The sequence below is a fragment of the Callithrix jacchus genome, chromosome 20, assembly GCF_049354715.1.
Source record: "Callithrix jacchus isolate 240 chromosome 20, calJac240_pri, whole genome shotgun sequence".
NCBI classification, from domain to species: Eukaryota; Metazoa; Chordata; class Mammalia; order Primates; family Cebidae; genus Callithrix; species Callithrix jacchus.
In genome coordinates this window covers 31,213,415-31,232,911 of record NC_133521.1, presented here as the reverse complement: position 1 = coordinate 31,232,911, position 19,497 = coordinate 31,213,415, and the positions used below count along the sequence as shown (strand labels likewise).

The 19,497-nt window shown below is 57.2% G+C and overlaps 1 protein-coding gene across 3 annotated transcripts in view; it reads right to left on the bottom strand.

Annotated features, from left to right (window-relative positions):
- Positions 1 to 19,497, bottom strand: part of VAC14 (VAC14 component of PIKFYVE complex) — a 128,094-nt gene that overhangs the window by 11,028 nt on the left and 97,569 nt on the right. For all 3 annotated transcript variants that reach the window (XM_078357719.1, XM_035282185.3, XM_035282187.3), the window contains one exon: positions 380 to 554. In XM_078357719.1, coding sequence (XP_078213845.1) covers positions 380 to 554 — 175 coding nt within the window. The remainder of the gene's footprint in view (positions 1 to 379; positions 555 to 19,497) is intronic.

Sequence of the window (19,497 nt, the reverse complement as noted above, 5' to 3'; positions counted from 1 at the left end):
GTAGGTAGGCCAAGGAGGGTAAGAACAGTTAACCCGATTCTCTGGCAAGGTTATAACCCAGAGGCCTATCCCTGAGAGGGTGGCCCTGCCCATTGGGGCCCATGGCCAGCAGAGTTTCTGTTTTCAAGGGGGCAGTGCCTGGAGTGGGACTGGGGTGTCCTGGATACAGCATGGAGCCTTCCTTGGGCAGAGACCTCAGTGTGGGTGACGTGATACACCTGTGGTTAGCGTTGCATGCAGCCACTCACCCGTGATCCCTATTTCCCACTAGACCAGGGGATGTACCAATTTCAACCCCCTCTTCTCCCTGAGAGCCTCCAGTGTGTACTCCCAGGCATGCAGGAGCACGCCAGAGGTCAGAGCTGCTGATGCCGCCTACCAGGGTCTTCAGGTCCTTTAGCTGGTTCCGCAGCTGGAAGAGCTCTGTGGAGGTCAGCAGGATGGTGTTGAGGGCGTGGACCATGGTTGAGGCGAACTTGAGGTCCTCCTCCCGCAGCAGGATGTCTGCCATCGAGTGGAAGATGTTCTCTGCGTTCAGCAGGAGGCACAGCTGCCTGGAAAGCAGGGGCAGGGTTACTGCGCAGCCGTCCTGGAAGCCAGTGCACTTCAGCCTGGGAGGTGGCCTCTTGTTTTTGCAGCGTCCTGGGGAAACCTGCTCCTTCCTAAGGCTGGTGTGGGGGCACGACTCTGAGGCCTGTGGGTGCGGGGGCCTCTAGTAAGGATCCCATGAGCTAGCCAACACTTCTGCTGTTAATACTGTCTTGGGGCTTTGCAGCCCAGCGATCTGGGTTTTCCTACTCTGCAGACCTAGGGTAATCTGGTGTCGAGGCAGGACGCAGCCCCACCTCCTTCCCAGCGGCAGGATGGGAGTCAGCCTCAGTGGAGGCCCCTGCGCTGCTGGGCCCCAGAGCAGCCTCTCCAGGCTCCGCCTCCTAGGGCAGGGGTGGCTGGGCCAGTGGCTGGAGCATGGGGGGCCTCAGTGCTGCTCTCTGTGGTGCCTGCTCCCACCTCTCCCCTCCCTTCCCCTCTTGTGGTGCTTTAATTAGAGACACTCAGAGGGAAACACCTCGTGAGGAAGCTTATGCTCTGGAGTCTCCTGGGATGAGTTGCTTCCCAGGGCTCTTCAGCCAGCAAGAGAGTGCAAGAGGAAGGTCTGGGCAGGGCAGCCCAGCCAGGCCAGGGCTTGGCCTGATGAGTGACAAGGGCAAAAATGTAACGTCAGGCCATTGCTTTCCACACACCAGTGTTTGCATGGCATGAAGAGACCTGCCTGGGCATAAGGGGAGAGGATGTGCTGGGTGGGGGTGGCTTTGTCCAGGGACCCTGGGTCCTTGAAGATGCGTGCCCTGAAGGAATTAGAACTTTCTCTTGGAAGGGGCTGGTAGGAGGGACATGCGTTCCTGACCGAGGCTTCACTGAGACTGGAGGTTGGAGCTGAGTCTCCAAGGTCTGGAAGGAGTCTGCCACGTGCTGATGCTGGCCGAGCCACCAGGCCAGGGAAGAGCAGGTAGCCCCTCTAGGGCCATGTGCACTTAGCAAGGTCAGGAACCGAAAAACCCAAGAGGCTAGAACACCAAGAGTGGAGGAGGGACAGCAAGAGGGAAGCTGGAGAGGACCCAGCAGGAGGTGTGAGACCCTGCAGGCCGAGGTGAGGGGCTGGGTGTGTTTCAGATCCAGGAGGAAGCCGTTAGCCAAGTCCCAGGAGGGAGGGAACGCTCCGGTCATCACATTTTAGGATTGTTCGGTTGGTGTGTGGAGGGTGGACTGTGGGGGCAGGAGAAGCAGTATAAGGCAGATCCTGAGACGCAGGGAGATGGACCAGGCAGGAGAGGCTTTGCCAACCTCCAGGCCTCCCAGCATTGGGCCTACACATGTCAGGGTGCTCCATGCTATAGTAATCACCCCGCAGAAGAGAAACAGCTGGGCCTCCAGCTACGCTAATTAGTCCTGGGACCCCTGTCACCTTCCTAAGCTCCCATGTGCATGCGCAATGCCCTCCACCCCAGGCCCAGACACCCCTGTCCCCTGCGGGCCTTTCTTCTCTTGCTAGAGTGCATCTTCATCCAGCCAATTCTCCACACATCAGTCACCTGTTTACCGCTCCCCTTTCTCCTCCTGAAAGCGCCCCAGGTCAGGGATTTGTGCTGTGCAGGCTGTACCCCGCTGCCTGGAGCACAGATCCTTGTGTGATAAGCGTTAGGACCCTTAGTTTTTTCTTCATTGTACACATGGTGAAACTCTGGTAAAGTGACCTGACCCAGGTCACATGGTCACTTAGTGCCAGAGCCTAGCTCGCTGGCCCTGGGCCATGATCCCTTTCCCGTCTCTTGTTTAGTAAGAGTCATGCAGGGCTAAGAACTGGACTTTGTTAAGAGGAACCTCCACGTTATGCAAAAAGTAAACAAGAAACCCAGAGAATGAAGAGAAGTGGTTTCCCTACGATCCCCGGGCAGACAACACCAACAATGAGAAGTCGGTGGTGAGGACAGGCTTGGAGGAAGCTGCACTGCTTCTCCACGTCCCCTTGGAGGCCTGGCCGGCAGGGGAAGGGCACCTGGGCAGTGCTTCCCAGTTGGAGTCCCAGGGATTCGGGAGCTTCCCCACAACAGCAGAGTGCAGGCAGGGTGGGGCCAGGTGGGGTGGCTGGTGGGAGGGTGGTGTGTAGCACTGCCCTTCCTGACTGCTGGGCTGGCAGCAGATGGCACCCCTGCCTACACCACCTCCTGTCTGGGGCTGAGCTCCACTGCCTGACACCGAGTCCCATCTCCGGGGAAGCATCACCACAGGTCTGACACGGCATCGGAGGTTGCACGGTCTCGGGTGCTCAATGACATGAGCCCCGCTTCTCAGCGGCAGGCCCAAAACACATCCACCTCCTCCCAGGTCGCTGGACTCATCCTCTGCTCTGCATGACCTGGGCCTAGCCTCCTGAACGCCTCTGAATGGGAGCCACGGCTCTGGGGCCAGCTAGAAGATTCCGACCCAGCCCCAAAGCAACCCCAGAGCATTTGGTAACAAAGACGCCAGACCACGATGTGCAAACAGTAGGCTGGCCATTCCAGTCTAACGCTGGCTGGAGCCTGCAGGCCTGGGCAAGAAACCACGAGAAATGGAAACAAGACATGCAGGGCGGGGGTGGTGGCCGCACCAGTGAGGGCTGCTTAATCTCCCCGCACACGCCACCAGGACCCTGCCATGCTGAGGGCTTCCCTGGGGTTAGGTGGGAGGTGAAGGCCTCAGCCTGGTGTCCAGCTGTGTGACCTCAGTGTCTCCGTACAATTTCTCCACCTTAATTAGGGGCAATACCTAACTGTGAAATAGGGGAAGTTCTCAGAGGACAGCTATCTGGCCACATGACACCATTGTGGGGCCACAGCTCCGCTGAAGGTGAGGAGGTGGTGGCCCCGCTGAAGAGCCCAGACAGTGTTTCCTGACCCCCCCCTGTTCTCTCCCGTCCCCCGTCCCCTGACCCCTCCATGAGCCCTGTCTCCACAGCTGTGGGACAGAAATGTTCCAGAAGGGCAGGCATGGGAGGAAGGGGGGCGTTCTGACAAATGGTCACAAGTGCCCGTCGCCAGCAGCTGCTGCCGTCTCCATGACAGGGGCCAACAGCTGAGCTGCTGCCAGGCAGCACTCTCCAGGGATGCAGGCCGGCAGGCAGGACCCACCGCAGCGGAGGGCAGGCTGAGGTGGGTGCAGAGTGAGGGATGGACAAGGGGCTAGTGGTGAGGAGCAGTGGGCACCCAGGCCTCCTGGTGTCTCAGAGAGGCCGGGGAATGCTGACCGTTACAGAAGGTCAGGGATAGTGGAGTTTTCTGGAAACTTTTCTTGCTACCAGTGACAGTGCCTTCTCCTGGTTTTCCTCCCACCTCTCCCCCAGCACTGGGTGGCCTGTCCGCTCTTCTCTCTCTAGTTTGCGCCTCTTGGTGGTCTGTGGTTTCCATCAATGACCCCTGAATGTGCCCTCTGGCCCTGAGCCCCCAGTGGGCTCAAGATGGAACAGCTGCTTCCCTAGTAGAAGGCCCTGCCTGGCTGCCTAACAGCCGTTTCAAACCTCGATGGGGCCACAACCAAACCTTGGTGTCCCCACAGACCTGCCACCCCCTCCTCACCTCAGTAATGGTGGCACTGCCCACCAGCTGCTCAGGCCTAAACAACAGTCATCCCAGCCCCTCCGTCGGGTCCACTGGCAGGTACGGGGGCCTTGCCCTGGGAGGACAACCTACATGGATACCCTGCCCCCAACACCCAGCCCCATGCCTTGGGGGGCCGTCGGCCTCTCCTGCCTGGTCCATCTCCCTGCGTCTCAGGATCTGCCTTATACTGCTTCTCCTGCCCCCACAGTCCACCCTCCACACACCAACCGAACAATCCTAAAATGTGATGACCGGAGCGTTCCCTCCCTCCTGGGACTTGGCTAACGGCTTCCTCCTGGATCTGAAACACACCCAGCCCCTCACCTCGGCCTGCAGGGTCTCACACCTCCTGCTGGGTCCTCTCCAGCTTCCCTCTTGCTGTCCCTCCTCCACTCTTGGTGTTCTAGCCTCTTGGGTTTTTCGGTTCCTGACCTTGCTAAGTGCACATGGCCCTAGAGGGGCTACCTGCTCTTCCCTGGCCTGGTGGCTCGGCCAGCATCAGCACGTGGCAGACTCCTTCCAGACCTCGGAGACTCAGCTCCAACCTCCAGTCTCAGTGAAGCCTCGGTCAGGAACGCATGTCCCTCCTACCAGCCCCTTCCAAGAGAAAGTTCTAATTCTTTCAGGGCACGCATCTTCAAGGACCCAGGGTCCCTGGACAAAGCCACCCCCACCCAGCACATCCTCTCCGCTTATGCCCAGGCAGGTCTCTTCATGCCATGCAAACACTGGTGTGTGGAAAGCAATGGCCTGACGTTACATTTTTGCCCTTGTCACTCATCAGGCCAAGCCCTGGCCTGGCTGGGCTGCCCTGCCCAGACCTTCCTCTTGCACTCTCTTGCTGGCTGAAGAGCCCTGGGAAGCAACTCATCCCAGGAGACTCCAGAGCATAAGCTTCCTCACGAGGTGTTTCCCTCTGAGTGTCTCTAATTAAAGCACCACAAGAGGGGAAGGGAGGGGAGAGGTGGGAGCAGGCACCACAGAGAGCAGCACTGAGGCCCCCCATGCTCCAGCCACTGGCCCAGCCACCCCTGCCCTAGGAGGCGGAGCCTGGAGAGGCTGCTCTGGGGCCCAGCAGCACAGGGGCCTCCACTGAGGCTGACTCCCATCCTGCCGCTGGGAAGGAGGTGGGGCTGCGTCCTGCCTCGACACCAGATTACCCTAGGTCTGCAGAGTAGGAAAACCCAGATCGCTGGGCTGCAAAGCCACAAGACAGTATTAACAGCAGAAGTGTTGGCTAGCTCATGGGATCCTTACTAGAGGCCAGACTGAGGGCAGAGGGTATGACAAGTGGGCCCTTGAGTCAGGAAGCTGGAGAGGGAGAAACGATTCTCCACTACAGTCCCCAGAGTTGCCACAGGCCTGGCGCTGGGCTCTGAGCTTCACCCTCAGTGTCAAGCCAAGTCCTCACACAACTTGGGCAGGGTTATCACTCCCATTGCAGAGAAGAGGAATCTGAGGTTCAGAGAGGACCCAGCTCACCAGAGGAAGAACAGGATTCAGACCTAGAAGAATCGACTTCCAGAACCTGCGTTCTTCCTCACCACTCTGCTTCCCCAGTGCCTGTTGAGTGGGTACCGGGGCTGTCCCTGCCCGGCGGAGGCCTGACAGATGGCTGCCTCGCAGGGTTGCTGCGTCATCGATTCTCTGCTGAGCCCCAGCCCAGCTTGAGCTGCCTGCCTGGCTCCCAAGCACAGCATCAACAGTGGAACACAGCTTGCAAGCATTAAACATGTGCCCATATTTTCCAACACCCGCATGAAAACGCTATTCGTCATGAGACAATGGCCTGGAATGTGCTTGGGAACCAGGCAGAGAGCTAGGGTGGGAAGGAACCTGAACAGGGTCTGAGAGAGCACAGGGGACCTCCTGTACCACTCTGGGGGTCCACAGGGGAGTGGCTGAGTCAGTAAGGGGGCCTGTGACTCAGACACAGGCAGGGGGAAGTGGCCGGAAGGCAGGGACACATGCCATTTAGGGAAGGCTCCTCCCTCCGTGGCGATGGAGCTTTTGGCCCAGCAGGGGCGGTGCTGCTGGCTGTGCCCTTCACACACAGCCCAGAGGCCCCGTGGACGCGGCTCTGCCTCTCCATCTTGGGCTGCTGGCTGCCGCCTGGACAGCTGCTGCCCCTTCCAGGTCCGCTGGGGGCAGGACCAGCTTCTCTTTGGTTTCTCTGAAACATACCAGGAGCTCTCAGAGGAGCAATCTGCCCTCAGCCTGCTCACAACTTCCTGGAGCCCAGCAGAGGGGGTGGTCACTTTTCCTTAAGAACTGAGTCCACACAGCCTTGCCCATGGAGATTCCTTTTGGGGCAGCTCCAAGGCCAAGGCTCATGCTGGGACCCGGGAAGGAGAGATGTGGCTCTGCATCCCTAGCAGCCTCTCCACTGCCCTGGAGCAGTGTCTGCTTGGAGGTGACTGCACCACACCTGCCAGGCTAGTGTGAGCCTTTGAGTCACTGTCCCTCCCATCACTAATACTAGCAAGCATTGAACACACCAGGCGCCAGCCCTGGACAGCCGCAGGCCTCAGTGGGAGATGCTCTCCCAAACCACCACCTGGCATCCATACATAGTTCCTGCTTCAGGTGAAACCCGGGCCAGGATGGGCAGGAGTAGTAGTAAGGTGCCAACTGGCTTTGTAGGTGCTGCAGGTGTCTGGGTGACTCTAGACTGGCCAGTCACACTCTAAGGTCATGTGGTCTAGGCTGGCAGGAGCCCTGCCTCATAGCAGAAGGGGTGGTGGGAGAAAGGCACGGACAGGCTGGATGGGAGCCAGGAGCCTGGCACTATTTTCTTTGTCCTGTCCTGGGTTGGGGGAAGGGGCCACACACTGCATCTCTTCCAGGGATAAGATAGGTCACTGATTTGGGCAAAGCCAGGCCTTGATGTAGAGGACAAGACTTCCTAGGGCCTTCACCCTACAACACCCCCTTCTCCAGGCTATGTGCAGAGCAGAAGAGCTGCTATGCAAACACCACTCTGAGGGTATAGCTGGCTGTGGCCAGGGGCCTCTCCCACCCTGATTTGTTCCTGCAGGCCTGGAGCAGGGAACGGGGAGGCCCAGCTCATAGTGGGAGAGAGGGAGAAGTTCCTTGCAGAACACTCTCACCCTGGGGAGGGCAGGGCCTGGCCCATTAGAAGCTGGGGACAGCTGGGGCCTGCTCGGGAGGAGCTGGGGAATGGCTCCTTCGCCAGGTGTCTGTAGGAGGAGGGCCCTGTGCTGTGGGTGAAGCCCAGGAGGGCAGAGGACGGAGCTTGGGTCTCCTTGGGAGTTGGCATTCTGGCACCCTGCTGTGCTCTGCCATGGGAAAGCTAGACTTCGCCATGTGCCTTCGGGGAAGACATGAGACTTCGCATGACCTCATGTCCCTGCACCCTCTGAAAATAGGACCAGCAAAGTGACCAAGGCCAGAAACACCTCCCCATCCTCACTGTCAGCTGATCCTTTCCAGGTCCCTCGGCTGTTTGCTCAGGATACTTGTGCTGGCTCCCTTTGGGGACCCTCCGCTGGCTCTGGTCACTAAGTAGGGGTACATTGTTGCTCCCACCACCCCCACCTGCCTGGTGATTCTTAGGACGCTGAGCCATGTGCTGGGGATGTGAACCCATGCACTCACTGGGTGCAGGCTCTGTCCTCCCCACCCCTCCTTCCTCGGGTCTGGCCTCTTTAGGAGGGTGACCAAGGGAGCAGCAGATGATGCATCTGACCTGTGGTGGGGGTGTTTAGGGTGAGTGCCCAGCTGGGGAGGAGGAGAGGCTGAGGGTCCAGCCAGGAATGCCCCTCCGCCAGCTGGCCTGCCAGCACTGGCCTCCAGAGCCCTCGGTGGATGCAGCCTGCCCCTCTGGTGAGCCAACCTGGGACTCATGGGCAGAGATGTCGACGGGGCAACAGATGAACTCAAGAAAGTTTACGGGGAAGTGGAGACCGAAGTGACCATCCCCTCCCAGGGGCCTCTGACATTCCTGACTGTCCCAAACAATAAGCCACCAGCAGTGTGGAGAACAGCTGGCCCAGTGGGAAGATACCCTGGACCCAAACCCTAAAAAGAGACAGCAAGGTTGAGAAATGAGTGTGGAGGATGGGGGCGCCCGCTCCTGATCAGCATGCTCTCAGCTGCTGTCTCTACTCCAGCCTTCACTGGCCCCACAACGCTGCCCTCCCCATGACGAACAGAGGACTCAGAAGAGTCCTCTGAATTTGCCTTAGCTGGCAAATTCCAGGCGGGATAGGTGTACCCCAGCTCCTCAGTTTTTCACTACGCTCCACCTTGTCCACTCTCGCGAGCCATGATGGGACGTCCTTCCAAATGGAGCCTTGTTGGTGGCCCCATGAGGCAAAAGTGTGGGTGATTTTACTTGGTACCTCCTGTTAGGCTGGGTCACACAAATGGCCTCAGTGGATACAGATACAGGAAGGGCTCCTCCTGCTGCCCGACCATGCCCTGCAACTAGCCACCGGGTTCTTCATGCCTCTGCATCTCCAGTCTGGCACCAGGACCCCCGGGTGGCGCCCCTCTCCCAATCCAGTGGGTCCAGTTCTCCAGCCCCACTGGCCCAGCTGGGACCTGGCTGCAAGCCCAGCTCTTTGGTTAGGGAGTGTTGTGGGTCACGGAGTCAGTGATCGATGCGCTCCCTGGCAGGCTGTTGGCAGCTCTGGACAGGGATGGGGTTCTCATATGGGTGACTGAGCAGGCAGTCCTGGCTCCAGGTCCCTCATAGGCTGGGCTGGATGGTGATTCTGAAGAGAGTGTGGGGTAGGTGAACTCCACTGGTCTCTCTGCAAGCAGCCTTAGGGCTGGGCGAACTGGTAGGAGGGCAACAGGCTTCGGGTGCCTGCTGAGGGCAGGGCATCCTGGCTCAGAGGCCCCTCCCTTCTCCCTGTAGCCAGGCCTCCTTCCTTCATTTCCATCCCTGGCTGCTGCTGGTGGCTCACTGACCAAGCACAGAAAGACAAGCTCTTGTTTTTCTTTTCTCTTTTGAGAACGAGTCTCACTCTGTCACCCAGGCTGGAGCACAATGGCGCAATCTTGGTTCACTGTAACCTCCGCCTCCCGGGTTCAAGCGATTCTCTTGCCTCGGCCTCCTGGGTAGCTGGGATTATAGGAATGTGCCACGATGGCAGGCTAATTTTTGTATTTTTAGCAGAGACATTTTGGCCAGGCTGGTCCTGAACTCCTGACCTCAAGTGATCCATGTGCCTCAGCCTCCCAAAGTGCTGGGATTACAGGCGTGAGCCACCTTGCCCGGACTCCCCTTGTTTCTTTTCTATGCTGGACGCTGGTTGGTGCCCACATCCCTCCCCTTCAGTGGTCCAAGGCCAATGGCCAGTGCTTTCCTAGGAGACAGCTGGAGTCTCACGGCCAATAAATCTGAGGTGCAACCTAATATCAAGGCTAAAAACTATAGAGAAGGCCTGGGGCCGCTCCCACCGGAAAAGGGCCTCCTCCCTGCCTTTCCTGCCCCACAGCTGGGATCCTTTAGGAATTTAAAGTGGAAGCAGCTTTTGGGTCAGTATACTGTTAGGATGGGGAGAGGAGGGAGTGGCCTCTCATTTAGAGTCCAGAATGCTCCAGAATCTCACTGCATCCTGCCCCTCCCCCTCTGCTCTCTTCCCTTCCAACTCTCTGCTTCCAAGTATGAAAATTGTGAATCCGTTTTATTTATTTCAATCAATCCTCGGCAGTGTGCCCCTCAGGGCAAAGGCAGCCATGGTAACCCTGCCAACTCATGCCTTAAAAATTCATCGTGTTTAATGCAGTTGATGCGTCTGGTACACTTTAAAGTTTCTTTCGGAGAGTGGAGGTGGGAGGAGGAGGAGGATGCAGGACTTGTTTTTCTGGGTTTTGCTAGGAGCTGGTGAAAAGGGGATGGAGGGTGGAGGGGCACAGGAAGAGGCCTTCAGTCCTCTTAGCCATATCTGTCTCTCTGTGCAAGAGGAGCTGCCATCGGGCTTTGGGGGGTTCCAGACAAAAGGGCTGGGCTCATCTAGAGACCTCCAGAGAAGGTCTCATCTGGATGGAAGCTGCCACAGAAAACCAAATAGTCTCCTGGAGGCAGTGGGGGTCCCAGTCCCCCAGGATGAGCAGGTCCCTCACCCTAGGTTTGGGGCTTGCTCTAGGGATGGAGTTGAGAGCGGGGCAGAGCAGGAGAGATGACTCCCGCTTTCTGCACTGCCCAGGGTGGAGTCAGGTGGCCCTTGCTGCCATGGGAGGGGCTCTGCCTTCTCCTCAGGGTGGACGTCATCATCTGCCTGGGCCCATCGGGCTGGCTTGGCCTTTTTTCTTTTTCAGACAGAGCCTTGCTCTGTTGTCCACTGCAATTTGATTGGCTCACTGCAACTTCCGCCTCCCTGGTTCAAGTGATTCTTCTGCCTCAGCCTTCTGAGTAGCTGGGATTACCAGCACACACCAACACACCCGGCTAATTTTTGTATTTTTAGTGAAGACAGGATTTCACCATGTTGGCCAGGCTGGTCTTGAACTCCCGACCTCAGGTGATCCGCCACTTTGGCCTCCCAAAACAGTGCTGGGATTAAAGGGGTGAGCCACCGCACCCACCTTGGCCTGTGTTCATTCACAGGTACTCAAAGCCCCCTGCCCTTTCCCAGGACAGCCCTCCCCTGTCTCCTGCCTCAGCTGCTGCTAGTTCCCACCAATTTCCTTCCTAAAGAGGTGCTTGGCCCCTGAACCTTGGTGCCTTTTCCACTTAGACCACAAGGCCTAGGGCTGGGACCCTACAGGCAATGGGGGAGATGAATGCTTGTAGGACAGAAAATTAATGGCCAGGAAGGGACAAGGTGGCCTGGGTTACTTTGGCCATGGGGCTGGGCATGCAGGCGGAACCGCAGGCCGATGGGCCTGGGAGACTGGCAAGTGTTGGACTGGGTTATCAGGGTTCTTGGGGGGTGTCTGGCTCTGGCAGAAGCATTTCACAATCTGCAAGGAGCCCCTGTGAGGGGAATCAGTAGGCGTATGACTCCCAGTGCGGTCTGGGTTTGTGTCCCAGAAAAGAGGCTGCGCCTTCTATCCCACATAGAGACACCCCAGAATATGGCTGGATGCAGGTCAGATGGCGGGGCTCGTCACCCTGTGCTGGAGGCTCTGAAGCTGAGATGGCAGAGAGGACTGACGGGGACTCTGCTGAGATAGCGTCTCCGTGCTGGAGCAAAAGGCAGTGTGAGGAGGACAAGGCCGGGGTGAGTAGACGACGGGGTGCGGGAGCAGGGGCAGGGGTGCGGCCGGTCTGGGCCTGCCTGGGGCCTTGGCACAGAAGCAGGGACCTTCTGCATGTTGAATCCTCAGTGCAAACAACAACAAAGGGACTGGTCACTAAAGGAAATCCTCTTGTCTCCCTGACAACTCCAAGAAGCGCTGAGAAGGGCCCAAGCCCTTGGTCCCTGCTAGACTCCTGCCTTCTGCCACAGGGATGTACTCTAAGCTGGAATCACCATTTCCTTCCTAATCCTGGCCACAAATAACAGTACATTAGGAACATCGTGTATATTCAACTCCCCAACATGGGCCATGGGTGATTTCAGAGGCCTTGCCAAAGTCCCGGCAGGTCAGCCTGACCCCAGCACCCAAGTACACATTGCTGCCCACACGCCCCCTTGTCCCCCAACAAGCTCCAGGGCCCAGACGGCACAGAGCCTTAGACATCCTTTTCTGGGAAGACAGTCTGAACCACCTGAGCTGCAGAGATCACCGGGCCTTCTGGTGGACTGGAGAGAGTTTCTCCAGAAGCTTCCTCTGGCTCCGGGGCAGTGTATCTGCAGCCAGCTCCTTCCACCCCACTCTCTCCTTGAAGCCCCCTCTGTGGGTGGATGGCACTGACCACACCTGGCTAGGATGGTGTTGGCCTGTGGTCCATCCTTAGTTCTGCCCTCTGGGGGAAATGGTTTGTCTCCAAGGGTACGGGAGGGAAGCAGGGCCTTGCAACTGCAGCCTGAACCCAAACTCAGACCTGGGGGAGAAAGTCCATGGGGCTGACTGCAATACCAGTTCCCAGAAACCAGTTAGGAGCAGCAGACCTGAGTGTGGGAGCCAGGCCAGCTGCTGCCTGAGGTCCAGGCTGGGGTGATTTTAATATAAAGACTCCTGGTGCCCAGGGAGACGTGCCAGGGCTTGTGCTCTGAACTCACTTGCGCTGCCAGGGAATGGCATCCCTGAACCCTAACTGCCCTGGGGCCTCCTGGGCTCTGCTGGGAGAACTGCAGATGTGACCTTTCTCTCCCTTTCAAGTCCTCTGGGCTCCACCCCTCTAAGCAGGACTTCCTCCTGGGGATGTTCTCAGCTGCCCCTGTGGAGGCCAGCCCTGCCCATGAAGAGGCTGCCACCGCCTGGCATGCTGCTTCCTGGCCCTGCCTGCCCTTCCATGCCCCTGCCACCCGCATGGGACAGGAAGAAACTGAAGCCAAAAAACTGGTCCCAGGCCACACAGCCAGGGCCACAGAGGGGCCAGAACTTGGGTCCCTGACCTGGCATTCACATTCCCACGAACATGTTCCCACGCTCTGTGGCATCTGCCAGGGACACAGAACTCCCTTCCCTGGCCTGGCTCCCCTTCCCACCCATTCTCTGCAGCTTGTATGCCCAGGGAAGAGACATGCCTTCACCCCATGGCACATGATCTCAAGCAGGGTCCTCTGAGATCTGGAGTCTGTATTGGGACAGGTAATGGAAAAGCACCCCGCACCTCGGCCATTTTCCCCTGCAAACTGTGGGGGGCTGTGTGAGGAACGAGGCAGGTGAGCAACAGCGGTGCTGGGGCCCAAGTGAGGCCGCCAGAGCTACTCCGGCCCCAACAATGTCTGGGGACGTCCCTTGCCCGTCTTCTCATCACCAAGCTGTTCATTTTCCTTTACTTCAGGCGATAATTCCCAAACTAGTCCCTTTGTTCCAGGCCAAGGAGCACCTTGCTGTGGCATATTCCCGAAGTTTACAGACGGTGAGCACCCCCTTCTGCCTCCTCGGTGGTGGACCCAGACACTGAGGCCTCGGCAGGGCCCATACTCGGACCCTCTGGCCTTAAAGCCACGTGCCCGACGTGGGTCCAGCAGCCCTAGTGTCTGTGTGGCCACAGCCCCGTGTGGAGAATGCTTCCCTCCCCCAAAGTGTTTAACCAAACAGGCTGTCCTCCTGGTCATGGGCCATGGGTGATTACAGCGAATTACTAGTATCTTGTGTTCCCGTGGCGACTTTCCTTCAGAGGACCCCCTGCACTCTGAAGGAGTTCCAGCCAGGGGCTGCCATTTTGCTTTCTGGTGGCACCTCCAGTGCTCTGCCTTAGGCACCATGCGCATGGTGCCAGCTCCACACCCCTTGGCGGGGAGCCACCAGCCCCTGTCCCATCAGTGTCCTCATCTACCCAGAAGGCTGCACATTTACCCTCCAGAACAGGGAGGGTCCCTCAAGCCAGGAATATCCTGAGGGGCCCCAGAACCTGGCTGTATGCCTGGACCACAGGAGCCCTCACCTCCAGGAGGTCCAGGATCTATACTCTCAACAAGCTTCCTGGGTGGCCAGAAACCTGCTGCCTGCAACTGCCTCACCAGGGCCAGTGGCTTCAGGCACGGTGACGCCCTCCTGAGGGAAGGGGAGATTTTGGCAGCAGTCTCAGAGGATGGGTGGCAGTGCAGCCTGGCTCGGCCTTGGAGCTCTGGGTGGGAGGCCCTAATGCTTGCCTTCTTGAGGCCTCAGCCCCACCTGCACAAAGCCTGGGTCCTGGTTTAAGTTTCTACTTGGTATGTCACTGTTTCCCTGCTGGTCTCTACCTTCGTGGTTCCAAGCCTGCTGTGCACAGCCCTGACCTTCTCTGTTCAAACAGAAAGACAAAGAGGTCAGCTCTGGGGCAAGACCCGTGCTTGGACTCTTCCTGGCCTCCTGGCAACCATGTGGCTGGGCCCACCTGTGTAGCCCCAGCACCCTGAGAGGAAGCACAGCTCGCAGCTGCTGCCCTGGGCCCACGCGCTTCCTGCCTTCCTGGCTCCGATCAGGAGCTAGAGCCATGAGCGCCCTTCTTGTCTTCACATCTTCAGTCTGGGGGTTTTGTGAAATTTTATGCACTGAGAGGGCTTTCTGTAGGCTTTGTAAGTGCCCACTTAAAGGGCACTAAGAGCACTGAGATAAGTGTCAGAAAACTGGATGAGAAGTTAAACACGCATACCCACCGCTGGCGACAAAGAGCAAATATCAGCACCCTCACTGCAGCCTCCGAGATGCTGGTAAAAAGATCAGTCTCAAAGGGCTGGGAGGACGGAGGGGCCAAGGCCGCAGTGGTGGGCCCAAGCGTGGTGGGAAGGAGACTCCTCCAGCCATTCTCTGCCAAATGGAAGGGGAGGGGTTCTCCTATTTGTACCTCCCCCACCCCCTGCCAGGAGGCTGAAAAAATTCCTTTTGTGATCAGCCATTTTCAGGGAATTTTAAGACGCATGAAATAGGCTTTTCATCCACATGTTCCCTGCCAGCCCAGGAAATCTCCAGGATTAAATGCGTGAGAAATAAGAGGACTCCAGACATGAGGCATCCTTGGAAGTCACCCCAGGAGACATGTCTTAGTCCCAGCTCTGGGTGACAGGCCAGCTCCCTACAGCAGAACTTGTGCTGGTGGGTGAGAGGCCTGCTCCCTCCATTCCCTGCCAGGATCACGCCACCAGGTAACCACATACAGAGAAAGGCAAGTGGACAGATTTTTTTTTTTTTTTTTGAGATGGAGTCTCCTCGTCTCCCAGGCTGGAGTACAATGTCGTGATCTTGGCTCACTGCAACCTTCACCTCCCTAGTTCAAGCAATTCTCCTGTCTCAGCCTCCTGAGTAGCTGGGATTACAGACATCCACCACCATGCCCAGCTAATTTTTTGTATCTTTAGTAGAGACAAGGTTTCACCATGTTAACCAGGCTGGTCTCGAACTACTGGCCTCGTGATCCAGCCGCCTTCGCCTCCCACAGTGCTGGGATTACAGGTGTGAGCCACTGTGCTCTGCTGGGTGGACAGATTTAACACCGGGATATGGTAGCCTCTGTGGCGAGGGTCAGTGACCCTGACCCACTGGGCTCTGACTGGGAGTGTACAGGATCCAGAGGGAGATGTGTTCTGTGCAAAGACCGTGAAGCGGGTGGACCTGGGCAAGCTGCAGAGCTCTCTGAGTCCAGAACCCACTGCAGCCAAACCAGCACCAGACTGAGCCTCATGCTGATAAATGCACAGAAAGGGCAGCAGAAGGAAACATGCCAAGCTGACCCCAGAGGCTACTTCTCCGGGAGGTGGCGGTGGGCAGTCAGGGGGTCTTTCCCATTTCCCACTATACCATTCTGCATTATTTCAGGTTTTATTTTATATGGTTCAATATTTCTGAACAGAAAATACAGTATTCAGAATCCTCTGTGTGCTTCTCTTGGACTCCCTCTCAGGGAGGCTCCGAGGCGGAGCCTGAGGGCAGGGCTGGGGAAGGTGCTACTTCCCCAGGGTGTGCTGCTCCGGCCTGGCCGTGATAGTGGAGCTTTCCTCTCCAGAGGGGCTGATGCAGGTTTAACAATGGAAACAGGCATTTTACAAATGACAGGATCAACAGCCGGGAAATGGTATTTTTAGCGACGGTGGCTCTTTGCTTCAAAGGCGTATGTTTCATCTAAAACCAGGCAAACCTCCTACAAAGTCTGCCTGCTTGCAAGGAGTGATTAGCATAATACGAGCACGGAAAAAAAAAGGCCTGGCTCCACTTTGAGGCAGGAGTGCCTACTACAGGGGGAGGCTTTCTCCTAAAATAGAATCGCCAGCAGATGAGGAAAGTCTTATCAATGGAGACGAAGCCCCTGTCTCCACTTAGAGCAAAAAAGCTACCGTGCACAAATGGTGTGGCTATGATGGGCGCACTGCAGCCACCAGCACAGAGTGAAGTCGGGATTGAAACACTGGCCACAGCTCTGCCCTGAACACTGCCCTTCTGGGTGCTGTTTCAATCACGCTTGCCTCAGGCTCCCACCTTTTTCCAATTAAAGTACAAAGGGTTTTGGGCTGCTTTTCCAGACATCCTTCCTGGGGGTAGGGAAGAGCCTAGTCAAGAATGGCCAGGGGAATGGACATGGAAGGATGCGGGCTTGAGGAGACACAGATGATGAAATCTTAGTGAGGCGCCCACTCCAGAGGCCACACCACTGTGAGTCAGATGTCTGCTCCTCTGAGTGCCCCCATCACGCCAGACCACCTGCCTCCTGGGCTCCCCACTCTCCTGCCCAATACTATCTTTGTTTATTTTTTGTAGAGATGGAGTCTTGTCATGTTGCCCAGGCTGGTCTTGAACTCCTGGGCTCAAGTGGTCCACCTCCCTCTGCCTCCCAAAGTGCTGGGATTACAGGCGGGAGCCACTGCACCCGGCCTGGCCTGCAGATGCATATTTGATTGCCATCTTTTCTCTCCTAGAAACCCATTAGCTGGCTTGGGGAAGCCCAAACCTGGGGCTGTGTATACGTGGAGAGAGGCTTGAACAACCTCCACAAAATACCACAAAAATGAAACGGAGGCCATGACCTTCTAGGAGCGGTAACTGCAGATACCAATCTCTGCAGCTGCTGGAGACAGTGTACTCGGCAGCTGCTCCAGCGCCCCTCCCTCCTGTGGCCTGCAACCTTGCGATGTAAGGGTAGGTGAGGGTGAGGGGGAGGAGACTAGGGCAGAGAGGTGGTATTTTTTCTATTTTAGGCTTCACTGGCAGGAATGAGAGAAGAGACTGGAAGGATGGCTCATCCCTCCATCACCTCTCTAGCCCGGGGCGCCCCACAGGGGTAAGATCATAGATGAGTCTTCCCGCCAGGGTCTGGGAATGGGAAATGCTCGCAGACGGGGTGTGCAGCTGAAGATCTGAGAAACCAATTACCATGCTACTGGGGGGCCCAGGAACAGCAGAAGGAACTGGACCGGGACGGCCGCTCAGGCTTCAAGGGCAGGAAGGAAGGTGACTCCAGGAACCTGTCAACTGTGAGGGCAGGGGGCTTCCTGGAGTCACCCGCACAGAGGCAGGTGGGGATCTTCAGGAAAGGGGCTGGAAGGAGGGGCTCAGCTCATGAGAGAGGAAGGAAAAAGCTGACTCTTCTCAGGAAAAATGAGTGGACAAGGAAAGTTGGCTGAGTTCACAGGCACCTGGAATTAACTGACTGAAGCCAGTGTACCCTGAAGAGTTAAACAAGTCCAGGGCGTGGATGTCTGGGGTGTCAAGAGGGTTTTACACTTGGTCCAGGTGATCTGTTTAAACTGCCTGTCCTAGCAGCACCAAACCTTCCAAAATGACAGAGCAGCAAGAACCCTTGTCAAGCAAGCTTCCTGACTAGCCTGTGGCGTTTCATGAGACCAATGGCAGAGGAAAATGTGTAGGGCCACAGCTGTCACGGTGAACAAGTGAGGGTCTCACCACCTGCCCCTACTGGTGAGCCCTGGACCCCATTTCCCTCCGTCCCACTGGAAAGCTCTGCATGCCAACCACCTCAGGCATGGCCTGGCACACACTCGCTGCCAATCCGAAGGCTCCTCTCAGGGACTTGGGCACCCTCACACAGGGGGAGGGTGTTTTCTGTTTTCTGAACCCACTTCAGTCCTCTACTGGCTCACAGGGTACCCCAGGGCTGCTGGTGAGGCCACTAGGAGCTGCCCAGCCACACTCCAGGTCGCCCAGAAGGCGTGGGGACTAGCCTCTGGGCTTCTGAGCAGACTGCTTGCTGGTCAGAAACACCTCCCTACCCCTCTCTTTTCTGTCCCCTAATTCCCCAACCAGTTCCTACTCATTATTCTTGGCTTGGCTTAGACGTCACATTTCAGAAGCTTTCCCAGACCCCCCCAACAGGCTGGGCACCCCTCCCCCACATCTGTTCCACCACGCTGTGATGCTACGCTTGTGATCATGGCTAACCCTGTTGGGCAGGGACTAGCTCTGCCCGCTGCAGTGTTCCCACTGGTGGGCACTGTGCCCGGCACTGACGGACACCCAGGATGGGGCTGCTCACTGACACACGGCTCTTCCTGGCCCCCCTGCCTGCCCAGCAAAGCAGCAGCGCCCCCCACCCCCATGGAAACTCTGATCTACCCTTAACGGGGAGGGGGCTGAGCTCTCGCTCCTGGCGGTTCCTTTCTCAGAGAGGCAAGTGCTCTTGCCTGGCCTGACAGCTGTGGCCTAATTTCCAGGGCTATAACCGGGCTCCTTATTTTTACCCACTTGGTATTTTTCATTACTGATGCACGGGAGATGGCGAGGGACTGGGAATGGGGGAGGTGTGGGCTAATGGAAGACAGGAACGCGGTGGAGTCAGGGCTGTTGGGCAGAGGCGAGGACCTGCAGGCGGGATAGAGATGGGTGAGGCGGACCAGACGGATAGACGTATTTTCTAATTTTACAAAAGAAAACGAAAATCCCAAATCCCACCTCCTTGTTTTTCCTCAGTAAGCATTTTCAACAAGGTCACAAATGCGCTGGCTCTATAGATTTTTGGCTCCAAACCACATTTCAGGCAGCCTTTAAAAGCCAATTCTTGGCATAGCTTCAACGGAGCCTGAGGAGAGGGGAAAACTAGGGCACTTTTATGCTTTCAGAAAACCTCGGATCCAGGTCACAGCTTCCTGGCTCTCCTGACGCTGTGGGGCACCCCCCTTCCCACGGGCCTGACCTGAGGACCGCCCCCGTCTCCCCCAGTGTTTTCTTCAGAGCATGGATCACAAGACTAGGTCACCTGTTTCTTCATTACTTGTCCCTGTGGGCCCCTCCCATGAGGCTGCAGCCCCAGGGGAGACAGGAGCCATGCCAGAGCTGGTGTGGGGCCTGGCACATCCCAGGCACTCAGGAATATTTGTGGAATGGCCCTCTGTGTGGAGTGAGTGAATCTTTGACCCCCGTTCACCAGCCAGGGAGCTCTCTCCTTATGAACTCCCTAGCACTCTTGTCCACCCCCGCCACAAGATGTTCCCAACTCACTGAAATACCTTCTCCCAGGGCTGTGGAGGTTGGGTCCATGTCAGCCGGCCCAGGCCCTCCTCCATACAAAGGCAGCAGGCAGTAAACATTAACAAGAGAAATCAGAGTGTCAGTTTCTTCCTATATGAAAGAACCCAGCAGGCCGGTAAGGCCCCTCTCCTGGCCTCTCTCTGACTGAGACTCTCCAGGACTCTGATCAGTTTTGGCCCTGCAGCCACCATGCTTGAGCCACACGTGTGGAGACAGAGCCCCAAGCAGGCCCTGTTAGGAGGTACTGGGCCTGCCTCCAACCCCAATTCCACACACAACAAAGCGTGGAAGAACCGTCCGCTCTGTTTGCACTGATGCTCCCAGACATAGTGCTGTGGTAGAAGGAAGTCACAGAAGAGGGATCAGCTGGAGGCCA